Source organism: Lagopus leucura, unplaced genomic scaffold (assembly GCF_019238085.1).
Source record: "Lagopus leucura isolate 7727_CA_CO unplaced genomic scaffold, USGS_WTPT01 Super-Scaffold_100015, whole genome shotgun sequence".
Taxonomy (NCBI): domain Eukaryota; kingdom Metazoa; phylum Chordata; class Aves; order Galliformes; family Phasianidae; genus Lagopus; species Lagopus leucura.
Window position 1 is genome coordinate 15,332,035 of NW_024962269.1, and position 25,968 is coordinate 15,358,002.

A 25,968-nucleotide genomic window follows, 5' to 3' on the forward strand; every position below is an offset into this window, starting at 1 on the left:
TGAGCAAAAACCCAGGCAGCCTCCAGCACGCAGCACTCACACTATGGCCAGCACAGTGATTTCTGAAAAATCTCATCTGGGATGAGAAGTTCATTCTGCCCTGCAAACTTCTCATCTCTAGGAGCATGTTTAGCCTCAATTCAGCTCAAATATCCGCAGAAAGTCTATTTTAAAGAGAAATATTTGCTTCCACTGCATACCCAAAGGTACAGTCAGCTCAAGTGACAGCAATTAGTTAAGGAAGCAACTTCATAATTTATTCATCATACAGATGAAAATCACCACCACCCAGAAGGTTTGCAGCAGTTCATTCACCAGCACACAGGAGCACGTGGGGAAACCTTCCCCTCTGCTACCTGGTGGTGAGGATGCCTGCACATCCAGCTGAGGGGCAGCAGCCCTGTGGCTGCTCCAGAATTGGCCCTGGGCTGGCATGATGCTCATGGCCCAGCTTGTGCTGTATGATGGCTCCTGAACGCTACAGGGAAAGCTTTGCTATGTTATGGTAGGGTCTAAAACCCCAGAGGGAGATGCAGTGCATCACCACACTGCTGGTTACCAGCTCACTTCTGAGAGCTATCAGAATGAGTGCCCTGGGAAACCTGATCATGTGGGTGGCAACCCTACACACGACCAGGGGTTGGGACCAGGTCTTTCTAAGGTCCATTCCAAGCCAAGCCATGCCAAGAACAGGTGGCCCTGCTCTAAGAGTGAAAAAGCAGCAATAAATGAGTGACACAACTTGTTGAACATGACCACCCCGTGCCCTCCACCATCCGTTCTGGGTCAGCACTAAGCAGAACTGGGGCACCCATAAAGACCAATCACCTCAAGGCCCGTGAGGCCCAGCAGGAGGTGGCACGCATCCCCTCCTCTCTCCCACCTCACCACACAGGGCACCAGAGCCACGTCCCACACTGTGCTGTGCCCACCCTGGGCAGCAAGGAAGGAATGTGCCCAGATCCACAGCCAAGGGCTGCTCCCAGCACACAGGAATGGGAAGAAGCAGGAGTGCGGTTATACCAAGCAAGTGCCTGAACTTCCTGTTTGTATCAATTAATCACAAGGGACAGGAAAAATCAGATGCTTTCACTAAATGCCCAACAAGTGCATGAAATGCACACGCACATTTTCCATCACTGCTGCTCTCTGCAGCACAAAGCAAGGAGATCTAATTATGCACAAACTCTACTAAATCAAGAAGAGAGACAGTTGAAAATGAGCGGGGGTGGGAGGGGGGAAGGGGAACCATTTAATTCAATTTATTTAGCAGCATCTTTATTGCCACAAAGGTTTTGTAATAAAAAGCAGCAAAACAAATGTCTCCACTTTACACGATTAAAAGCTAAGTCGCTAGAAAGGTGGGGGAGGGAGACCATAAACCCACTGGAGTGAGACATGCAGTTCTGTTAATGCAAACAGCAGGCACTTCTAACATTAAAAACCTGAACTCTGTGCAGAACATCTACGTAAAAACCACGCCAAGAGCTCTCTGCGAAAGGACTGTCCCAAAGACCCGCAAGGGGTGCATGGAAGTCTTTGCAGGGCTCTGGTACTCCAGTAAACAGGCAGTTCAAAGCAGTATCCTAATCTGGGCCGTTATTTCATTCACTTGTACTCTATTATTGCCTCATCAGAAGCCAAATGTCATGCCAGCAGCAAAACAGCCTTCTGTATGGACACAGCAGAAGCACAACCCGGTGCTCCCCCCATGGAGTGGTGCTGGGACCCCATGGTCAAGCTGGGAAATCTCTGCAGTGCGTGGCACACGCTGTGCTTGGGGAGGAAGCAGCACCCATATCTCTGCTCAAAGTATTTCTCTCATTCCCCAAACAGAACTAGCAATAACCAGAGAATGCATTTTCCATTGCGATATAATGAAGCTAATTGATTTTCAAAGCTTTACATGAGGCTTGAATTCATTATTTCATTAACGAACATTTTGAAGTTAAGAGAGCTTACAAAAACTCAGCAGCTCTGGTTAATTACCAATTATATTTTGTTCTGAATAGAAGACCATTGGAAACCAAGGGACGGGGTAGGGAGTGCAATTCCTGTGTGAAGGGTGAAACCCCATTTGGCAAAATTCCTGAAGGCTGCCATAAGAAGGGATAGAGATTGGGCTCCCACAGAAACAACCTCAACAAATCCCAGCCACTGCTGGCATCACCACCCAACTTCAGCACAGATCCCCAGGTTTCATGTATTCTTTGAGGTACGAGACGTTAAAACATTCATCTCCAAAGACATCAGTGCAACTGCTGGGAAGAAGCCAATGCCCACTGTGCAATGAAGGCTGCGTCTCCCTCCTGCTCAGCGCAGGCGCCTGCTGGGCACAGAGCACACTGCTGCATCCGACCCCCAGGCACCCATCTGTGCTCTGAGAGCCCTCGGCACCTCCCTACCTCAGTCTCAAAGCTCACACGAGGCATCTCTGACCAGAACTGCAAAGCTCTGCTGATAAATCCTCCCAGCACTTCTGCAGGATAAGAGAGCAGGGGGTCTTAAAGTGCTTGGCTGCTGTAAAAAGAAAAAACTTTTGTAGGAAAAAAAAGAATATGTTGCAAAATAGAGTACTTACAGTGCTTTGCACCTTAATAGCTTTTCAATAGGTATATTTAAAACAACGAAAAGATGTGTTATTTAAAAGTTATATGTCAGCACTTACAACCCTGTGCTAAATCAAAATCCAGCCTGGTTTACTTGCATAACATTTAGTTCTTCAGTTGCCAAAGAAGCACTGCTTGCTGAAGGCTTTTTTTTTCTTTTTTTTTTTTTTCTTTTTTACACAAAAGGATCAATTTTGCCTTAAAAATCATAAACATTTACATTCAAGGGCACTCACCTCTAGAAAAAGAGCAGAAACACCCCAAAAGCAAGTTAAATATTGAACAAAATATAAACAACCTTGGAAAAGGTGATGCTATCCACGTGTAATTTTATACATATATGTATATATGAACAGATATAGATATATGTATATATCATACAGCATAAACATGTGAGGAACTGAAAAGAACTCCATCGTGACAGCTTTTACTTTTCTGTACTCCCTGCCACGCTGCTCCAGACCAAAAGCTTCAGCACAATTACTCATCTCTCTGCACTGACTACAGCAGACAGCCCAGGTTCAGCCACAGTTCCTTTCTCAAAGAGGAGGTGTCAGAAGGAGCCGGGCTCTCTGTGTGCCATGCCAGATCCCAGCAGCAAGGCTGTTACCGACCTGCTAAGGGGATTTCAACTCATCCACTGAAAAAACAGTGATCTGAAACCCCAATCCCCAAACTAAACGCTCCCATGTCAGGGAAACGTACACCTACTGCATACCTGTTTGCTTTGGCTATCTTTTGCATAATCCCCAAGCCAAATCCTGTTCTCACATCACATTTCACACCCGTGTAACTGCAGTGGCTCTGCCAGTGTCAGCGCTCAGCAGCCTGACTGCAAAATGTGCAGTGTGATACAATACAATCAGATGGTGTTAAATCCCAGAGTCTCATGGCCAAGCTGAACAGCACCACAGCGAGGAAAAGACAAGGGCACGTGTGGAGCACAAAGAGCATAAGTACTGAGAGGGATTCCATGTTTTGAAAAGACGAAAAGAAAAACCATGCTCAGCTTCTCTCTAGCACCAAAAAGGAAAGGAAAGGAAGTTCTTAGGTTTCTAAGAAAACCATTAAAACTTACAAGAGTCTCAGAGGCAGGTCCCAAGGGGAGAATTTCCTGGATTAAAGAGAATCATTTTGCCATGGATTTCTATCTCGAACAACTTGCTGCAAGTTTAAAGTAACTTCACATAAGACACTTTTTAGCCAAGCCTGCTGCTTAGTTAAAACCTCACTAACAAAAACACAACTGGGATTTCATCCTTTAGGCTTAGAGGGGTTACCTTAAGCTATGCAGAAGGGAGCTCTCAAACACAGCATCACAGTCATGCTATGCAGCAGTGCTGGAAATGACCTGGGACCAGAGGACTGAGCAGAGCCTGGGAAACAGTGCCTTGAATATAATCAGGAAATCCAATGGAGCAGCTCACACTGCCTGATGCGCAGTGTTCGTATGGTCTCTCCTCTCCAAATCCTCTGCAGACCCTTGAATCAGAGCGTTGAATCTCAGAACTGTAACAGGATGCATATATCTACATCATGCTGAAGTGACAGTAAGAAAACAGTACTGCAAGAACAGCTCCAGGATGAACGCCAGGGAAAAATGTCAGTGAGGAACGGGCTGCACTTTTAAGCTTCTTTTAGAATTTACAAAGTCTCTGCAATTTGCCTTAAATTAGTTTGCATCCCAAATAAAAGATTGTTATGCTCACATCACAGTAAAACATCATTTCACTTCCCCAGGTGAAATCAAGTACAATCAGGATAGGACATCAATCTGCTGGAAGGAAAACCGGTACGACTTATCCTGAGAAGAAAAGCCATTTTTGAAAAGAATCTGGCATCAGCTGAACTGAATCCAAAATTTAAAATCTTCTTAGGGCAGCTTAAAAGTGTTTCTCCTTAGAAAACAATCAGAAGCTGGATAGGGGACGTGTCTAACTTGGGACCAACTTTTCTGGAGTGAGACACATCCCGTTTAGGAAGCATAAAAGCTATACAATGACATTCAAAACGTAATGTACACATTGTAAGCATCCAGGTAAACTCCTGCTGTGTAAACTTTCTAGTGTCAAGGAACACAATGTAAAAACACTGATTAGAGCAGAGTCTTTTTAAAACGTGAAGCTCTGGTGCTGTGGAAGTACTTTATCTTCAGTTGAGCTCCTCCCCCGAGAGAACACCCATGGTACTGCATTGCACTACAGACACTGGATTTTATTTACACCCTAAGCTTTAAGGTTATTAGGCCATCGTCCTTTAATTCCCTATATGGCACCAAATTTACTTTAAAAAAGTGTCTCTCTGTGTATGAATGTGTGTGTACACGTGGCAGGCACCAAAACGCAAAGTTCCGTTCTGTTTTCTCTAGTTTCCCGTCTCCTCATTTGGAACAGCAGCCAGCTGAGCAGAGTCCTGCAGAGGCGAGTTACATTGCCTTCAGGGCAGCAATGCGAGAGCCCAGATTCTCTTGCAGGTAATACAGTAGATGGAGTTCATAGTGCTCTCCCGACTCAGGCACCCTTATACTGTGCCTCTCCTGAGGGTAGATCTAAAATATAAAATAAAGTCATGAGTACCCACAAAACTTTTGAGTGCCAACATTTAAACTGGTCCTGGAGTTCAAAACGTGCGTGCCATCCCCGTGCAGCAGCTCTGTTTGCACTTCAGCATCCCCTCCTCTGCTTCCTGAGCCTGGAGACAACAACCTGCATCCTCTGATCCAGCTTGTGCTTAGCTGGATGCGACTCCTCGCTGAACAGAAGCAGATCCTGCTTGGAGCCATCACAAACATCAGCGTGCTTCAGTTCTGCAGCACGATGCAGGGTACCTGGGCTACATCTGCACAGAACCAGCAGGGTTTCATTAATTACATAAGCCTGCTCTGTCCTGCACAGACACTGTAGTACTGCTTCCACACTGTAGATCTCCTTGGGAGCAGCCTTCGCTGCTCATTTACCTAGAAGTTGTTTGGTTTACTCATAAACCTTCCTTTAAAAAAAACACAGTAGGCTCAAATACTGGAGTTTTACTCCAGAATCCCAAGCTGCCCAGAACAGACACAACACAAGCTTCTATTTGTACTCCTCAAAGACAACACTTCATTTTCACATCCTCATTCTTGCCTTACCTGCAAGTCGTATGGCTTCCCAGCTCTCACTAAAAAGCTGAGCAAAATACTAGTGTGTGCAAAGTGAACGTTCTCATCCAAGAACCCATGTAGCAGCAGCAAACGGTTTGGTCTGAGGAAAGCAAGAGACAAACATTTCTAGATAGCACCCCAGAAGCTGCCAGTCACTGCACAGTCCACAAACACTCCTTCCAAAAGAGCAAACAGTAAAAAAGGCTGCACTGAAGAGAGTAACTTTGCTATTGTGAGCTGCCCTGGATGGACCTGCAGCTCGTCACAAACCCACCCTCCCTTCCTCTACAAGCTCTTCCTGTACACGCACATAACAGTCACATCTTTTATCTGCACATTATCACTATTTTCAGAAACAATTTCTACCTTGGATAATTCAACAGCTTAACACTTGCTCAGAATCACTGCTGGTTTTCTGCTCTTTGGCAAGAAAGCCTGCAGCCTCAGCCTGCTCTGCAGACAACTCTGTGCTGACGCAGACTGAAAGCACGCAGAAAGCATGCTGATAAACTAACTTTTGTCTAGCTTACTGCGACTCTAAACTGCTAATCATATAACTGGAGATGTGTTTGTCATTTCTTTAGACATAAAAATAGTCTTAATTACAGCTAGGATAAAAGGGATTACTTGGAATGGTCCGTAATTATGCAAATGTTCATTCAAGTCTATTAAGCTCATTAGCGTTGTTTTTGTTTTAATACCAGCATTTATGATTGCGAGATTTAATTGCCAAGAACAGGAAATAAATAGTCTGCAGAACCAAACTTACTCAGAAGGAAACTTGTCAGCTTGCATGGCCACGGAACCCAGGTAGTAGCCCTGCTCGTTGTGCTCCGGGTGGCCCATGTAGCGCTCTGTGTAACCCGTGTCATAGAAAACCCACAGCGTCACAGGCGCTCCAGCGATGGCAACCTGCAAGTCAGCACGGCTCTCAGCACAGGGAAGGGATGACAACCCTGACACCTCGATCTGGGGATGTCCCTCCCTCCCTCATCGCTACCCCAGTGCTCAGGATACGCGCTAGCAAGCTCTCCTTAGAGTCCACAGCAGTCCTTCCCACAGCTCACGTGCATCTGCAGGTTTCAGCTACAGCCTACGTCCAGGCAGCTGCTAAAAGCAGGAAGATCCTATGGACAAATCGGGAGCAGCACTGAGCACACCTCCTGCAGGTCCTGCTGGAGGTAAGCAGACTTAATTCAAAACGTGGAGCGCTCTCCTTTGGGGTCACAGAACTTTTTATTAGAGCATTTAACAGAAACTGGACTTAAAAGCTCCCTAGGACTCAGTAATCCCTCCTGCATACCCACCGACAGCATGCAGAGATGCTTGTGAGAAAAGACCAGTGAAAAACTAAACAAAATAAAACTCGTTTCCAGTCAAGTATTTTTACATGATAATCCTTAAGGACTTGTAAAAAAGTAATGATTGAACCTCCCAAGAATACTGAGGTTGGATTTAGACAATGCAAGGAGAACCACAAGGAGCAAACCGTGCTGAGAGCAATATTCAGCTCTCACCACATCTCTGCCTCTGACACTTGCCCAACAACAGTTTTGCCATTTACTGCAGTGTTCTCAAGTCATGTAAGCAGAAGCACCTCCTTCCAGCACCTCTCCCCACGGCCAGGTTGCCCCCTGGCTGTTACAGAACACACTGTTACAAATCGATCTGGGAATAGATCAAGACTACAAAGAAACCATTCTCTTAGGACAGAAGGAGAGTAAAGAGGGGAGGAGGAAGAGATGGTGGTGCTGTTTCTCAGCGGGGTAATTTCCCTTGGTTGATTCACAGCACAAAGAGCTAAGCTGGCACAAAGCAGGCAAGAGTGACACTATATGAGGGACCTTCCGCACACGTGACCTCAGACTGGTAAAGCTACAGCAGCACTGTTACACTTCTGCAAGCTCAAAAGTCAATCAGCTTAAAGCTGTTCTACACAGCTCCAGAGAGGCAGCACCTTCTGTGCTCAGCCGAATGGGGTGAACAGTTGATCCTCCTCACCTTGGCTCACAAGAACTCTCAGATGTTTCAAGAAAACTGGCCTACCTGAACTGCCTCACACTCCTCTCACGTTACATTTCTTGGATACCCAAAAGCACCCTGCCCACATCAGCACAGGAAGCCTCACAGACAGCACAGCACCTTCACATCAGGTCAGGATTATGTCAAGCTCACATGGAGCTAAAGGAAGGAAGCACAGCGATGGTGCAGTCACACCAAATCACCCTGAGGATGAAGGCTGCAAACTTGCATGGGGAGGTGGGAAAGAGCAGCACTTAATCTTACAAATGCAATCCAGTGTTATGAGGCATCTCTATTAGCATGACTTACTGGGGCTGCACAGGTCTCACTGTCTCTGTTTGAAAAGCTGAATCACCTATCTGTTCCAGTACAGACTCAGTGTGAATACCAGTCCCAGACACCCCTGAAAACCCAACAGTGACAACAGGCTAACAGAGGAAGAGCATCTCGTCCCCACGCTACAGATGGAAACAAGTGCAGAGAACTGCTCTTGCAGTATCCACTGAATGCTGGTTTAAAACTGCACAGTGACTTGTTGGAAAGCACTAGATTTAAAGTGTGAATAAATTTTAAGATCTATTTTCTGGAAGCATCAGAAGGCTAGCCAGTGTCTAATATAAAAAGCCTAATTAGAAATCCTGTACAAGGAAGGTATTCTAAAACAGAACTTGCCTGACTAGAAAAATCTCAATGGAAACAGGCAGAGCACTGCGTCTCACTGGTCTTTGTGCTGTGACCACCTGAGGGAGGTTACACGATTAGAGGAAACATTCTGTTTGCACCACCAGAATAAGTACTCAATGTACGAACATACCCTGAAGATATCTGACCTCTGCATTAAAGCCATAAGAGAGAGGTAGCCTCCATATGACCAGCCATGAATGCCAACACGATCCAAATCAATGAAGTCGTACTGCGATGCCAAGTAGTGCAGCCCTTCCACTTGGTCATCAATTTCTATTTGCCCCTGGGAAGAGAGAGAAAAGGGAAGTTGTCAGACCCAGACAAAAGGCACATCTCATGATTTCTGAAAGTAACCAGCATTCGTACCTTTGCTGCTTCTGTTTGTGCAGCACCCATCCACACACCAGCACTCCACTGTACTAGGCACGTTACAGAGAGATGACTTCTTTCCTTCTTTAGACAATAAACACATGCTAAGCCACCAGATAAAACCTGTATTTCTGGTGAGAGTCAGAGATCCTAGAATAGCTTGAGTTGGATTGGACCTTTATGATCTAGCTCCCTTACTAACAAGATTCCCCTTGCATGTGATAAGCTTGCAAACTCAAATCCTGACATTGTATCCATCCCACACTGAACACCCTTCCTCTCTCACATTCGTACTGCTCAACTACACACCGTTTCCCTCCCCAAACTAAGCAGCACTGCACAAACTATGTTGGATATCCGTGCCAGACTGGGACTTCAGCTCAGGTAACACCAGGATTCCAACCTGGCTCTGGCTGAAAATGAAGAACCAGACCCAGTTGGTCTACACTTACCATTTTGTATTTGAAGGCTCCTTCAAACTTCAGCCCTCGGTGGCAGGACCCCCTGTTGTCAATAACCACAACAACGTAGCCTAAAGAGGCCAAGGTGTTCAGTCGGAAATATTTGAGTCCTTTAAAGCGATTGTTCACTAGCTGCACCTGGAACAGAAGGACAACGACACAGTCACCTATGTAATCAAACCTATTAATCCCATTTCAGGCTATTTTTATTTACTTCCCTTTCAGTGTTTTATACAGCTTTATAATGTAGATTTTTCATAATCTCTCCTCCCCGCTGTAAGTCTGCTACGAATTAAGCTCTCTGCCCTCAGTAGGAAGTCATTCTGTGTCATGGAAATGAAGGGTCCAAAGGCTCCACCCCACCACTCAGAAACACTGCACTCACCTGCGGGCCTCCATAGATGAAGATCACAGTAGGGTACTTCTTCCCAGGTTGCAGATTGTGAGGTTTGTACATCATCCCATAGAGCGTAAACCCCGTGGAGCTCTCAAAGGAGAACACTTCTGGGGGAATGTAATCAGGAAGAGGGCCTGGGAAGGCACAAAGAGCCTGGATTAACAGGGAATGGACAGCTCTGCTCCAGCCCTGTCCCATCGCCGTGCTGCTGCATCCTCAACAACACAGCTTTCTCACACTGCCCGTGGATGTGGTTGGGACCAGGCAGAGGCTGGGAATGCCCCAGACATATGGGAGCTTTCTCTGTCCTGTCACATACCCATTCCTCTTCTCCCCTGAATGCAGCAACAAGATGAAAAGTAACAGAATCACAGTGGAAAAATAAAAGCCTAAGAGCTGCCTCACAAAGACACCAGCAGACAGCAACACAGAACTGCCTCCCCAGAGGCCCAGAAGCAAGCCTGTTAGCATGCATTTAGCTAAAAAGTAAACAAGCTCACTCAACTCCCCCCTGCTGATGGTAAAACATGCTTTCTACTGGCAGTAGAAACTTAGCAATTTCCACTCTAAATTCCTTCATGGCCAGCTTATACTCATTTGTCATCGAGCTGAAAATGCCACTCCTCCACTTCCACGAACTTTTCACACAAGCGTGAATTTCACAGGGAAGCCTAATTACCCACAACAGCAAATCTCAGATTAGACTCTGGGAAGTCTCACCCATCTTCCTGATTGTCTTTTTGCAGTTTCTTAACAATTCTGTTACCTGCTGAATCTAAAATCGTAGCCCAGAATTCCTTTGTCCTTTGAGCTGCATCATCTTCATGTCCTGTCAGCCGGTAAAGGGACACACAGTGTGGGTTCTTCTGATTGCTGTACTTGCTGATAAACATGTCACAATCCTAGAGAGAAAAAGTGTTATCTTGAACTCCTCAGTACAGAGGTACAAGCAAAAGGATCATTTTTTTCCTGTATTCATATCTTTTGGAAGACATTTAGGAACCAAATGAAACCAGGAAGTCTCTTTTGCAATAAGAGTGATAGACTCTGAGAAGCCACAGTCTGCCCCAAGATTCAGGCACTGACATTTGAAAACTAAAAAATACACCTGCAAAACCAGCAGTGGCATGAGGACTTTGTCATACATTCTTCTCCAGGCAGAGCAGTTACAGCAGAGCAGCTTACTGCCCCAAATGCCTCCCCACAGGTTCGCCTCCTCAGGGGACTTCTCAACAGCCCACTTCAGGCAAGAAAAGCCAGGCTTGGTTTCAAACAATTCAACCTGCCTGAGCTCCTGTCTGAGCTGAAGAGCAACCTGGACCAGGAGGTCAGATCCAGTTTCCAGAGGCGGCCGCACGCTCACTGTACAATATTAAGCACACAGCACAGCGTAACATCGACTTCTGTTACACTGAAATACAACCCTGTCTGCTGATTGGTGAAGGACACGTTTGGCAATAAAACACAACACACCCAGGCAGCCCTGCCTATCCAGGCCTCGTGCAGATGGATACCTGGCTGACACAGCAGGCATGAGAGTAACCACGTTCTGTCAGTCGTTTTACTTCTCCGGGATTCCTGTAGTTAACAACATACAAGTGATGTTCTAAAGGAGAGTCTTTCGTGCCTTGAAAATACACCAGTTTTTTGGCTTCGTCTACATAGATCTGTCACAAACAAAAACAACACATCCTTCAATATCCAGTTATGGCTGAAAAAAAGCCCAGGTCTTCTTTCCCCACCAAGTCTTCCCCCCCTCACCACTTCTATAATTTGGAGTTACTGTCCAGCAATCTGCAAGGAAGAAGCCAAATGCCAGCTGTCTTCCAGCATGCCTGTGTTGCTTGCAAGATATCCATGCAGCACGAGCAGAGACTTACATTGGACCCATGTCTGCCAAGCACTTCCCATTCCCCACTGGTAATGGCAATCTCCTCTTTGATGGGGCACTTGAAGTCACCTGCAAACAGAGATTTTACACTCGCACATTTTACAGAACACACAGACACCGTGACATTTCTTCTTTCCAAGCTTTTCTGCTAGACACAAGCCAAGAACAACGTGACTTCGCAGAGGACCCATATCTCTGGCAACTCTGCAGACAAATGTCAGAGCTGGTACTAAACATTCTGAGAGCTGGGTATTGAAGGATTCACAGGTACTCTCAAAGTGACACCTGGATAGCTTTGCTTCTTGCTTTTTTTAATATTGAAAAGGGTGCAAAGGGAATCTCTGGTGTCAAAAATGGGGAATTTTGCTTTGGGCTGGGAAGCAGCTCTGCTTTTATAAAATGGCTTCATTTGCCTTGGAAGGAGGGAGATCTAGCAAGAAAAAGTAATTGGATACAATCATAGAAGTCTAATGAACCCAATCTAATGCTTTTTGGAAAAAACCCACACCAACAATTGCACTAAGCTGGGACCTACAGTAAAATTAGGTGCACTTCTTGTGCACGCAGAACTCAGCGAGTGCCTTCAACACACAACAAGTAAATTAAATATCACAGCATGAAACTGTAAATGAAAGAACACATACTGTGGAAAAAACATTCCAGGGGCTTTGTGCACAGCTCCACCATGCAAACTCTGACTGCAGCTTGGAAGCACGTGGTCCTTGCATTGATTTCTTTTTTTTTTTTTTGCTTGGAATTACTCTTTCCGCATTTCCACTTGCAACAGCTGTCAGTAATTTTCTCCTACTAACATCTCTGTCTATACAGCAATACCATGACTGTTTTTAAGAGCAGATAGGAATTCTCTGAATAGTTGCCATATCATAGGTTTTGCTGCCAAGCACATATGTTCATTTTAAAGGGACTAACAAGTGGGCCCCTTAGGCAGGGAGGCCCTCTGCAGTCCTTTTTACAGCATGTTCAAACTGTGCTCTTTATCAGCCTCTGCTACGATCTGCTTGTAAAGGCTGACAGGAACTACGCTGGTTTCACTTCCAAAACCAGGTCCTGAACACCTATTAGATACACTGGACCTTCAGATCAGAGATAGCCACGTTATTGCTGTAATGATTAACCCACTGCAGTCAGGAAATAAACAACCCCATCACTGTCAACTCAGTGCACGTCACAGCACCACAGGGAAGCCCATCTGGCATCTGATTTTTTGAAACTTTTACCTCCAGTCAGCAAGGAAGAATCAGGGTTAGAATGAAGGCGTGCTGCACACAGAATAACCAACCCCCTTACAATCTCAAGAGGAATGACTGTACAGTGAAGGGCTTCTCAGGAAACAACAGCAGTTTCTAGTGATTCCTGCCACCCGGAAGGACATTCATTTCCTCACCAGTCAGCAGCAAATGCCCAATTAAAGCAAGAGAATAAACTCACTCACTTGGAGCAGGGAGTCCTCCAGATGACCGTTTATATTTGCTCTCCTTCAAAACGGAGACAATTTTGTATAGGTGTCTGAATCCTGTTTTACACTCGGAGGCAAAAATGAACTCTATCTCATCTTCATGGGTTTGAGGGAAAACATAGAAGATATCATGGATCTGTGGAGACAGAACAGCACGTTGCTGTTATCAGCAGGACTTTGGCACTGAAGTCACACATGAACACCTCTAACTGCCCAGCACAGGTTACACCAGCAGGCTGCAGCACAGTGTCCCTTACTGGCAGAACAAATAATGCATAAGAGCCATGAGGTGTCTGCAAACAGCAGCCAAATGCTGCACAGCTCCAGGCTTCTTGATAGCCTATATCCTGGCCACAGAATGAATTAAGTTTTTTTGCAGCTGCCTTTCTAGCTTGTATACAGAGGTGAGTCCAGCTCTGCAGACAGCATACAAAGGCCAACCAAAATAAGACAGGGTTTGGTGGCCACCTCTGCCAGGTGCTGTCTAGAAGCCCATAAGGGCTATTTAGAGAAAGATGAACTGACATCATCTTCCCACTCATAAAGATGCCAGCTCTTGCTTCAAGTGACAATCGTTTGAAGCATCAGAAGCACTTATATGCACACTAAGTGCTGCTAGTCAAAAACAACTCCAGCCAGAAAAATAACAGAGAAAAGACAACATACTGCACCATCCTGAAACCATGCACACTACTACTAAAAAGAAATTACAGTACTACAGAGCACTCATTGTACAGAAACCATTTACTGGAAGGCTTTGTGCCCACACTCTGCTGAAAGATGCAACTACCCACCAGTGATTGACATTCTCAGGCTCTCCTGCACCCTGGTACACCCCCAGCAGGATGCCTCTTTGGAGATCAGCACAAGCAGGAACAGCACTCCTTCCTACACCGTGAGCCTAGCACACCTGTGTGCAGGCTCACAGAGCTCAGGCCCTGTAGAATACCTCCACAACCAATACACAGGGATCCATTTCACCAGAATATGTGTGGTTCAGGAGGATTTTCAGTGACTGTTAGCAGATTCCTGAGACACGTTCCCCCACTGCCACCTAGATACATCTTCACTGGCTGAAGAATACTTCACCTGCTGGGACTGCTTCTGGCAAACAAAAGTACAAAGAAGCTGGAGGACAGTGGGTAACACTGTGGGAATGGGGCTATCCTGGAACAGCAGTGTCCTGGGCTCCGTTCCTAGCTCTCTGATCACCTAGCGGCCTCAAGCAAAGCAGCTCTGCTTTCACATCACACATCTTTTTGCCCTCTACATGTTATGAGCCCTTTAGAGCAGCTCTCTGCCAGAAACAGGCACAGAACTTGGACAACAGGAATATTCTCCTCGGCAGCACAGCACAGCAACATCAACTTTGCCCAAGTGCTGCACACGGGGTCTTGAACAACAAACTGTCAGATAAGGCTGAAATTCAAATTCTTACATTTATCCATATGTCTGTTGTTTCCTCATAAATAATTAAAGGTGTAACAGAATCTGGTACGGCGTCGATAAGTTTCTGCCTTTCCATTGCATCATATTCTACTGGGATGAATAATGCAGGGGGAATCAAGACGATCTGCAGTCGAGTCTGGGAACGATCCAGTAAGATGGACCAAATGCTGTTGAGAAGACAGGTATTAGAGAAAACAGCATACAACAATGAACAGTAGAGAGATCTGAAAAACCTCAAAAGCAGCACATTACCACGAGGCATTTCGGGGGAGTCAAGAATGTTCGGCTTCAGATTAAGCAAAAAAGCCACATGTAAAATCTCACCCACAAAAACAAACCTCTTCCATAACTATTTCTCTTCGTTTCAATATTGCATAAGCACTGGTGGTTGAAAAGTTTAATTAATTCTATTCCCCCAGATTTGGATTGTGCTTTAAAGGAGAAAGAGAAGAGAAAAATCAGAGGGAATAACGAAGAAGAGGAATAACCAATGTTTCAGGATACTCGTCAAAATATTAATGTTTTAAATCTGTACCTGGCAGAGAGTAATACTGGCACCTAAATGAACTGGCAGGAGACCCTGCCATACTTCTGATGACTTTACATGTAGCTCTAATAATAATCCTGAAAAAAAGCAAGACAATGGAACAAATGTGTCCCTGCATTTCTTCCACATTTGAAAAAAATAAATAAAGTGAAATCTTTAGATTCAAGAACTGGAGAAGTGCAACTCTGGAGATGCTTCTGGTGAATTAGAAGCACTGCACTACATCATCGACAAGGTTAAAAATGATATGCAAATGTATGTAGCACTTATAGCAGGTTTTCTGATCAGTAACTCTGGTCAGTAAGGACACTCCAGAGGTGAGGGTGGTAGCCTGGGGGACCTGGGCTCATTTCTGTCCTCAGCCATAGACTTCCTGTGTGACTATGGTAAGTCACTTAGCCTCTCTGGGCCTCAGTTCCCCATCTGCAAAATGGGGATAACAGCACTGCACTCTGTCTCACAGGGATGCTGGGAGGACACAAACATCAAAGGCTGCGAGTGCCCATCCCCAAGCAGTAGGGCCAGGCATCAGAGGAGGTAAGGACTGTTTGGTTTTGGAGAAGCTGCCTTCTTTATGCAGATGTATTTGTAGCAAAGGGAAAATGAAAGAAGGCTTCAGCTCAAGGAAGACAAAGACCGCTACGTTCTGCTTCTAGCTGCACTGCCCAAACCCTCTAAGCAGAGACAGGATTAACATACGCACTATTTTCCTTCTGGCGTCCACCCAGCTCTAGCAATGTACTCTACTCCTTCAAAGAGGATCTCGAACGGCTGAACCAGCTCTTTATCCACAACACCTGCAATCTGTTGACAAAGGAGTAATTCAGTGACTGACATTGACTGAGACGAACCCACACAATCAGTTTTCATGCACAATGAGAGTCTGGACACAGCAGACTTCTTCTGCGCAGCTTAAGCAATTTAGATTGTTTTGTCCTTTCAGTGCAGGGTATTCACCCCACCTGTAGCCAGACACCAGAATATTTGTAGAGCTGTTCATTACCAGCACAGCAAGGGCTGGGACTTGAGGAATACAGATTCTGCTCACAAATCCATCACGTGCCTTGCCTAAGACACTTAAAGGATCAGTTTCCCCATGTTAAATACAAAGGGAAGGTGATTTGTACCAAGCTTATTTTTGTTGCTGTATGTTGAACATTCTGCATGGCATCCAGTTATCAATATGGTTCTAATTGATACACAGCTCTGCAGCTTGCCCCTGCTGGGACAAATCGCAGTGGTACCCCAAGGATCCTGGCAGCTTTCCCTCACTGCTGGTTCACATCAGCACCGCTGTCCCAGCAGGTGAGTGTTGATGAGCTGAAGCAGCTCAGGAGCAGAGAGGATCCAACAATGTATGGAGGTTAACGTATCTGTTTGGTAAGATTAATTCCCCAATTGTCCAAAGACCTTGGATTGGCCTATGGAAATTTCTGCATTTGTTCAAAATTCCTGGAGTGAAAGCAAAGCTCATCTTTTCCCACAGTTCGTGCTTTTATAAGGTGATACATTCTCTTTGCAATCAGTTTTTTTCCATTGTCTGCAGCCAAGCAATCAAGACATCTGTCACATAGTGAAGCCTAACCATTCACACCTAAAATGCTCTGCTCTGCAGCTGAGTTCATCAAACAGACCTTGAGAAATACTGCTGAACACAAGGAAGGAGCCAAGTGCATTGCCTCCAGGTAAGCCACTGAGCTAACACAACAAAGAACGTTCAGTTATGCTGAAAAGGAAAGCGGTTTTTACCAAGAAGAGTCACAGAAATCAAATTTAACTTGGGAACAAGGGGAACATGGAACTTACTCTTCCTTCTTCACTGATCACCACTTCAGAAATCTTGAAAGTGACCTTTGGATTTGCTGTACCTACAAAAACAGATGTTAGCAGTCAGGCACAAACTGTTTGCTTCCAAGAGGGCAGGCTTGAACTGTGGATTACTGCGTTGTTATTTGTACAGAACTGGAACAGGAAAAAAGCAGAACACTCTTTGGTCAAATAGCCTGCTTGCACATATTAGAGAACCAGGCACAGAAAAAAGAGACTACAGACACACAGCAGAATTGGTGGATGTAATGCCACAAACAGCCCTGATCAAGGAGCTATGCTACTGTCAGTCAGTTTGCTCTCCCACAGACAAAGCATACATGCACCACCTGGACAGCAAAGCAAGCTTTGGTTTACTGTTTGGCTGATACTGAATAAAAAGCAGAGCAATACTTTTCTGTGCTGGACAGTGAAAATCACCTAGCTCTCCATACAAAGCCTGAACAACACAGATGTACAGCACCTGCAGTGCTGAGGGCCTGCTGCACAGCAGAGGTGAAGGATAAAGAGTAAAGTTGTTGTGTCAGTCTAAGCAGCTCCATCTAGCAGCTTCCACATAGTTTTAATATTCTCAATGCTGCTTTCACTTTATCAACTCACAAAAACTGACGCACTGAGGTGGAATGACTTGCTTTAAGCCACAGTTCTGGCTTACTGAAGTACTCATCTTCACCCTGGTAACAAATCACCTCAAGCTTTGCCCTTATAACAACCCAAAAAAGCCTACTGCCTACGTGGTTCTGACTGGAAACTGAGGACAGAGATTAAAACACATTTGTTTGTTTTCAAGGCATTTAAGGCTTTGGCTGCCTGGTTTTCCTACACTGCTTAGATTCAGCACTTAATAAAAGTATAATAAAACACCCTCACAAAATCTAAGTGTACCCTAGCACTGGAAAACATGAAGTCACCTCTTGCTTTGCAGGCTAACATGGCCCCTCCTGCTCCTTAAAAGGAGCAGTAAATCAGAATCATAAGCAGGAAACTCTTGCCAAAGGATTAGGGCAATTACAAGACCTGATAATAAAAACAGATAAAAAGATTTCAGGAGTAAGAAAGAAACGAACTACTTTCATAATGTGATCAACACGTCCTGCAAAAACAGCAGCGAAATCTCAGAAGAGCAAGGGTCAGCTTGCTCAAACTTGCCCTATACACCTGGCACAGCACAGTGCACTGCACAGCAGGTCTGCAGAAGTCTCATTGGCTCCAGCCTGCCCTCGTTCCTTTACTGCTGAAGCCTTCGCATCACTCACTGTTTGAAAATGGCAGCAGAGGCTTTCCCTCATAGTCTGTAAACAAGCACAATTTTCCAAGTCCGAAAGCATTTGTGGAGATCAGAGCCCTTTAGAGCTACCAGGGCACTGCCAGCAGCTAGCAGGATGCCTCCCCCTGGGAAAATCAAAATGCTATCATTCTGCAGCTATTCCCTCAGAGACACTGGGCTGTAACAGGAACCAGCTTCTCTGTGCCAGGATCTGAGACAGCAGCTCCAAAATAGCAACAATCAGGTAGGGTTTCTGCCAACTTCTGAGGGACCCAGACTGAGTTCTTAGTAACCTCATGGCTGGAAAATCAACACAGGCACCAGTGACTAATCAAACCTCCAGGGCAGAAGTTTTTCCACATACATTTCTACTACCTGAGCACTAATTCCAGGACCACACGTCATGCCTACAACAACGCTCTGCTCTATCACCAGCGTAAGGCACATGGAATAAAATAAGCATCTCCCAGAAATGGAGATGCAAGGTCATCTGGGTCTTACCAGTTTTGGGGTACCGGAAGGAATCTGTTCTTCTTGTCTCCAACATGGGTGATGTGACATGAATGATTTCCACTTCTGACTCATCGTTTTCTTCATAAAGAATTCGAAGAACTTTACCCCCATTCAGTGCTGTAAAGGAATTGACATTTCCTGATCAGAGCAGCTCTCAAAATTGGTTACTGCAGACACCAGTGCTTCCCTAGGAGAACATGCAGGCTGAAAGGATGAAGGAATGTCTGTGACTCTCGTTTCATTACACAAAATGCACCAAGTCTCATGCAATTCCTATCACTGTTGTGAGAAGGAAAGTTTCTTCCCCCAGTAGCTCAGGCTAACGAGGGCACCTTAACACGTCCACCACTGCAGACACTTATAGCTCTTCTTGAACTATAAGGTTCCTATCCAAAGACAAGAAATAACTTTCCCTAGACAGCACAGCACGGGGGCAACTACTTGTGCCTGTCAGACACACTGTGTCCAACACACTTACTTGGCTCTGCCTTTGGACTCCACCAATAGCCAGTGTATCTGTCAAACTCCTCCTGCAGCACAAAAGTAGCCACGCCAGCAGACTTTGGATCTTCCTCAACATTGGCAAGTTCTCAAGAAAAAAGAAAAAAAAAAGACACAAAAGAATTAGTTCATGATGTACTGCAGAATCGAATCAGCTCTGCATTATCCCAAACACAGCCTATGTTCAGCCTCTGGAGAACAATGACATGATAGCAAATCTGGCTTCTCAGCAGAACTGCTTTCACCCCACTCTGTTGATTTATCTGGGGAAGACCTAATCCTCTCTGACACAGCAGCCTCTTTTAGGAAAGGAAAGCCTCATCTTCCTTTCTTACTCCTACCCAATTAGTCTCTCAGTTTTCCATGCACTCATCCAAGAAAGAAAATGTTCTCTCTACCTGAGCTCAGCAAATTGGAACCACAAGTATTAAGGAAATTAAAGCAAAAAAATCCTGAGAACCGACACCGAAAGCACCAACATTCAGAAAAAATTACCAGCATTTCATTCAGTGTACAGGCTGAAAGTAACAGGCTTACATAACATCTCAACCCTATCCATAGGGCTTCAATATTTTTCCTGTTACCCTGGAGGTAACTTAGCAGCGCTCCATAAATAATTATCATCTGAGAAGGAGTCATTGCTATAGTTTATTTTTAATGTACTTACATAATATTTTAATAACTAACTTTCAAATAAGCTCAAGTATTATTGTAAAGTGTCAAAAATTTTGATTTGGTTACAAATCTAATGATGCAGTTTCAGTACAAGCAGCATGCTTCAATTGCAAAATGCAATGGATTTTAAGAAGCTGTTTACCCACAGTTTTCCATTTCCCTTCCCTGGGATACATGTCTAAACCAGACCTGCAGAGGGGTAGAAGCACAAACCTAAGAGACTGAGTGTGAGGGCACCAGCAGAAGCCACAGTGCTATTCAGAAACTCTATATTGTCTCTAAAAAGCCCTGCAGCCTGACTTTGCTGGCAGAAACTTTCCCCCAGCTCTATTCCACCCACAGCTACTCCACACAAAAACGACTGTTCCAGTACATAAAAAGAATATGTGATTCAGGAGAAGTCTTTCCATATGTATTCAACAAATAACTCATCCTGCCAGATTCTGGTTTTCCCAGTGGACCCAGGAAAAGAATTTTCCTGCAGCATTTGCATTGGAGAAAACATACAGAACATGACAACCAAACCCCAGATGAAGTGAACAGTTACCATTCCCTCAGATCTCAGGAGATAACTTAATGCCATTACTTAATTCAGTAGAGCAAGAACAAGTGCAGAGGAGGTGCAGAGATTTTAATTCAGGACGAATTACCATTGTGCACAAATGTTAGCCTCCTTTCTTCTCTGGTTTCTATATTAGATATCCAGATGTCATTGCTATGGATAAAGGCAATCCAATTTGGATCAGCTGGACAAAGCTTAGGATCCATCCGGATATTTGGACAACTGGTCTCTACCAGAATGGGTCTTAAAGGCTGTTGCTGATTGAAAGAAGAAAAAAAGAATAGTAAGTAGTGAAACAGTCACTGACCTAGATTACCAGAAGGTCTCTATGACCACAGCAATGTGCTTGCTGACTTCAAACACACAGGTTTACAAGAGAGCAATCTCTACAATTTCCAAAATACAGGAAAATATCAGCAGATACTTTATAGGGAAAGTTGTGCTTCCACCATCTTGAACAGTTCCACCAGGGCCTCTTTCACCAGTGCTGAGAATTAACTGCAAATCAGAAGACAGCTTGCCTACAGAAGCCTGGCACACCTAAAAATTGACAGGCAGAACAGACAGAAATCTTGTTCTCCTAAACCAACTCGAGATACAGTAACAGCTGGGTTAGGCAAACATCAAGCATCTCTTGTATCAACAAGAAATGGTTTCAGCTTTCAAATCCAGCATTAGCACAAGAAAAGAGTAAAGGCTGCTTGTTCACAAAGTTCTACAGCCAAATCCTGTAACATACAGTACTGATTGCTGAACAGTGACCTCTAAACCACAGCTTGGGAACAAAAGCTGCCTCTGATATGACTTCGGAGTACATGGAAGAGCAGAGCACCACAGGCTTCATGTCCCTTTTTATTGGTAAAATATAGTAAAATAAAATTCAGAAAGTCTAGTGACTTGCCTTGCCACCAGAGATTCTACCATTTCTTTTTAATTCTCCATCCAAGTTTCTGTAACCATGGCTATGCATCCCTAAGGAGGACTTCTCCACGTTTTGAGGTTGGTTAAGGCCGCTTGCCCCTCCAGTGCAACTTGCCATGGCAGTGCAGCAATAGCTGAACCTCACATTCTGCCTTCACTAGGAAGCAAAGGAGCTTCCAGCCAGAGGCAGGAAGTGCTGTGCAAGTCAGAGAGATGAATAAACTCACAGTGAATCCATGAGGGCCTCCATCTTTTACATGATAAATTCCACTCCCAGCCTGAAACAGGAAGGTGCCGCTCTCGCGGTGGTAGTCGTAGCAGGCAATCCCAACAGTGCCAATCCGCTTCCTCTCCCGCAGCAACTCCTCTTCCCGAGAGTACATACCGTAGTCCAGGATGGCCTGAACATGGGCAGAGAAGCACAATCAACACCTCTGCTCTGCATTTGCTACAATACTGTCAGAGCATCTCTGCACGCCAAGCTTCCAGGACCAGATGGCTGTGCAGACACCCTCCTCCTCCAGAATCCTGCTGACAGCCAGGAGCCCACTCCTGCTTGTGCTTCTGCTGCGAGAACTTGTAGGTGCATTCCTCGACCGTATCCTACAGAAGTGGGAACCTGAAAGCCACTTCTCCCTTAGTAAGGCTGGCATTATTTCCAGTGTACGCTGGCATGAGAAAGATCAGACAGAAGGTCTATTATTTCTAGAATGAGTAGGACAGCCTCCACTAACTTTTGCAAAGATACATGGTGACTGGTCTGGTGGGAGGAAAGCACAGCATGAGTTTTATGTCTGGCTGACAGCCTCAGGAAGCAACATGGGGAAACAACGCACCTAATTCCACACAGGCAATATCCTGCCTCCCTCAACCTGCTATGGTGCACGGAGGTGAGAAGAGGACACACAACCTAGAGTGGAAAAGAGATTTCTTGCTTCAGCCTGAGTCACAGAGCCACTGACAGGTCACTGGGGAGACTCATCGCTTCCCCCTGCAAGACAGTGATTACTGGAGTCTACAGGCTCCTTCAGCAATGCCCAGGATCTCAAAGCAGAGAATGTGATGCAAATTAGCACTTGTAATCTCTGCTGGCAAAGGACAAATCAAACACATACACTCAGCTTTCGTGATGCACACAGGCTGTAGCTCCAAAAACTGAAGAGAAAATTACGCTTGTTTTTGAGACAGTTGCGGAGTTAACCAAATACAAAGAGAAGCTTGAAGTGTTTAAGACACAGTAACGGCTTATAGGTGCAACCTCAAAGCCTTGCTGTGTTACTAAGATGTAAGAAAAAAATCAGGACCCACCGGAAAAAGATCCAAGAGAGGCTTCCAGGAAAGCAACAGGACAGCAGCTTTGTTCACAGTTTTCGGAATTTCAGAGTAGAAGAGTGTGTTCTCTCTATTCTCCCCAGACATTGCTGTTGTCAAAAAGGAAAGAAACAAAGTACATTCGTTTCCTATTAATAATTCCAACACTCTCAAAAGATGCTAAGAAACAGCTTCACAGGCATTCCTACCAAAGGAAGCACTGACAATCTCTACAATGCAGCCTTGCACTGATAAGTCCCCACTTCTCAGAAATGCAAGTCACAGGGAAGGTGAAGAACAAAGAACTACAGTCAGGCTTACTACATGCTGCTTGAAGAATAACCTTGTCTTGTTGAAGGTCAGGGATCTTTTTATTTTATAAGCTTTTAAGTTCAGAAAGGTCTGCTCTGTTATTTCGCCTGGCTGGAGTGCAGCACGATGCAGCTTATGTTTCAAAGATGATGCACCTTCAGGAAGGTTTGAATGCCTCCTTCCTGTTCATCTCTCTCAGTGCTACTCAGATTTCTGACAGCTCTTGCCAAGGCATTTGGGGACCAATCGGAGGGAATCAGGTGCGCACAGAGGAACGGTCAAATCCAAACCACCTCTGCAGTGACTGTTTAGTCAAGGCACAGGCTGAGCCAGCAAACTTACCCAGATAGTAAATCCTATCAGAATGAGGTCCTTCGGGATCATTTTTCTTAACAAACGTGAAGTCATGTGGGGCTTTTGCCATCATATATCCATGATACTTTCGTGTATCTGTGAGCAGTTTCCGAAGCTGGCTCCAGGAATGTCTCTCTACATAGAAAGGTTCAGGTTTTGGCTGCTCCTCTCTCTGCACCTGCTCCTCACAGCCCGTGGTTTCAAAGACTTCGAGGCCTGGCTGTTCAGTTTCCATGGCTGCTGCCATGTTGCATGTTTCTGGAAAAGAAAAAACACCAGAGGGTCAGCACTCCTTTCCAGCCAAAGTTCACATCAGACTCCAAAAACACAATACAGCAAAAATGCTACGAGAAACCTGCTATTTCACATGGAAAATCTGAAAAGAAAAGGAGATGCATTTCTGCTATGGAAAACAGGCTGTCACTGCTCAGCCTTTCAGAACAAAGCTAATAATTTCATAGATCCACATAGACTTATTAGTGTTTGCCTCTTTATCTTAACACCTCTCTATTGCTCAGTTCAATAAATCCTTCCCTGTTAAGCTCAAACTTCATTCTTCCACCTTGTGAACGGCAAAACTAGCTTGATACATTGATATCAGAATAAAGGCTGATAAGGACTGTATCAAGAGCTGGGACAGCCAACTGCTTAGCAGATGCAGTATTTGAAGTTGATTCTGAACCTACCGGCCATACACAACAGGGCTGGGCAACCATCATTCTCCTGTAATTTCTCCTTTCAAAGCTGTGAAGGGTCTAGCAATACCATCACAATGATACCATCTACAAGCACATAATTACAATTTCCAAACAGATTCTTCCAAAAGCATGAGGCCATACAGGAAGGTGACCCAGTGAAATGAGTGTTTTCCAAACTGACTGACCTGATCTTACCCTCCTGAACAGGTTGTTCAGTTAGCAGATATTTCTCCCTGAAGTTAGCCGTGCTTTACAAAGCACATCTAAGCTAGACTAAACAGCCCAGAGATCTGGCAGTAGGAAACCATAAATCCAAGATCTGAGTGCAGCTCCAAAAGGATCCCAGCTATAAACTCCTACACATAATTCATTAACAAAGACAGCAAGGCGTGACGATTGTCAATCCTCAAAGGCAGCTTGTTTTTTCTATATATAAAATGGAAAGGCTGCACAACTGTTTGACACGCTGCTATAGAACAGGCAGAGCTTGCTGGTCTGAGCTTGCCAAAGACAATAATGAAAAACAAACCGAGCACCTGCATTCAGCAAACAGGCACTAAAGGGCCAAAGAATTTCAAGGCATGGGCTTGGCCAGCACAGCTACCCGAGATAAAGCTCTCTGATGGACCGGCTGCTCCTGCTGCTCTTCACAGATGAGCAGAAGAGATTGCATGCAACTTGGATCTAGCCTGTTTTAACACAGAACACCAACAGCAGAGCAGGGCAAGTCTCGATCAAAAGCATGTTTGCAATTTTGCAAATCCAGACACAACAAAGGGAGGCACTTCTTCTGTCTTAACACATTTACAACACAAAAACAAATCAAAATGTAAACCTTGTAAGACTGAAAGGCCATCCCAGCCCCACACAGCACAGCGCTCTGCTCAAACTGAGCTAAAAACCGGGCATAAGGCTTCAAATCTGAATAAAAAAAAAAATCAAAAACTTTCAGCTACTTCACAGAATTCCAACAAAGAAAAATCTCCTCTCCCCACCTACGCGCGGATGCCGGTATGCCTCAACCCGACCTACTTCTCAGACACCCCTCCCAAGAAAAGCAGGAAACGAAGAGCGGCGGCCTTAAGAAGCAACCTGGAACGGATGGCAAAGGCACGGCAGCCCGGGCTTAGCGCGAGGATCTGCCCGAGATCGCTGCCGCCTCGTTCTGCCACGGAACGCACCGTCCTTACGGGCGAGCTCCAGCACTACCGCAGCGCAGGGCCGTGCCGGAGGGGCAGACGGGCCCGGAGCGGGGCGAGCAGCCGCGGGGCTGCCCGAGCGGCCGGAGGAAACGGGCAGAGCCCGGGAGGAATCGCCAGCCACGGTGCGGCGGGCAGGCCCGGCCGAGGGCAGCGAGCCGAGCAGCCCGGGGACAAATCCCCCACCTTCTCCAGGCTCGGTGCCCCTCCAGTGCTACCGGCGGTTCCTCGCAGGGCGTCCCCGAGAACGCCGGCTGCCGTCCGACCCCGCTGCTCACGGCGCTCCGCGGCTGCGATGCTGCCCAGCCGCCCCGCCGGGCGCTTCCGCTTCCGCCAGATGGGCCGCCGGGCTGCTCGGCTACGCCGCGCGCCCCCTGTCGGCGTGGAGGAAACGACACGGCTTCCAGCCCGGCAGTACCGCGCATACAGGGGTGGGTCGGTAGGGCGCCGCCTGCTGGCCGGGAGGACCAGGCTGTGCGGGTGAGGAAAAGGGCGGACGGCGCGGTGCGCGCAGCCCTCTTGCTCAGCGCAGCGCTGTCTGAAGCAGCCGAGGGCTGAGGCCGGCGGTACGACTCCCCTACAGCCCTCAGCTTCTTCACCAGGACGGCCATCGCTGTCACCAGCTCAGGGCTGAAGCGCACAGCTGAGCACAGAGCGAGGCAGGGGATAACACGTATTGTCTCAGGGCCGCCTTAGAGCTCTGAGAAGGACGAACGCACAGCCGCACAGGTCTGACCCGGCACCCTCAGCTCCCACCATCGCACCTCCCTCATCTCAACACCT

General features: G+C 45.9%; 1 protein-coding gene across 5 annotated transcripts; it reads right to left on the reverse strand.

Annotated features, from left to right (window-relative positions):
* Positions 1-1,261: 1,261 nt before the first annotated feature.
* DPP8 (dipeptidyl peptidase 8) lies at positions 1,262-25,487 on the reverse strand. Of its 5 annotated transcripts, XR_006179860.1 has the most exons (21): positions 25,372-25,487; positions 23,277-23,546; positions 22,620-22,732; positions 21,539-21,712; positions 20,479-20,647; positions 19,131-19,241; positions 18,641-18,769; positions 16,852-16,913; positions 15,749-15,849; positions 14,488-14,665; positions 13,026-13,185; positions 11,562-11,641; positions 11,196-11,348; positions 10,448-10,583; positions 9,670-9,815; positions 9,276-9,422; positions 8,585-8,737; positions 6,518-6,660; positions 5,737-5,848; positions 3,890-5,157; positions 1,262-2,520 (listed from the first exon to the last, which is right to left on the reverse strand). XR_006179860.1 is itself a non-coding variant. In XM_042876005.1 (20 exons), exons 2-20 carry the CDS (start codon positions 23,533-23,535, stop codon positions 5,035-5,037), a joined length of 2,649 nt encoding a protein of 882 aa, XP_042731939.1. In that variant the 5' UTR covers positions 23,536-23,546; positions 25,372-25,487; the 3' UTR covers positions 1,262-5,034. The 5 variants fall into 5 exon arrangements, 4 of the variants coding, with proteins under 4 accessions (XP_042731939.1, XP_042731940.1, XP_042731941.1 ...); XM_042876005.1 differs by having other exon boundaries at positions 1,262-5,157; XM_042876006.1 differs by lacking the exon at positions 25,372-25,487 and adding an exon at positions 25,168-25,187 and having other exon boundaries at positions 1,262-5,157.
* Between the last annotated feature and the right edge of the window lie 481 nt (positions 25,488-25,968).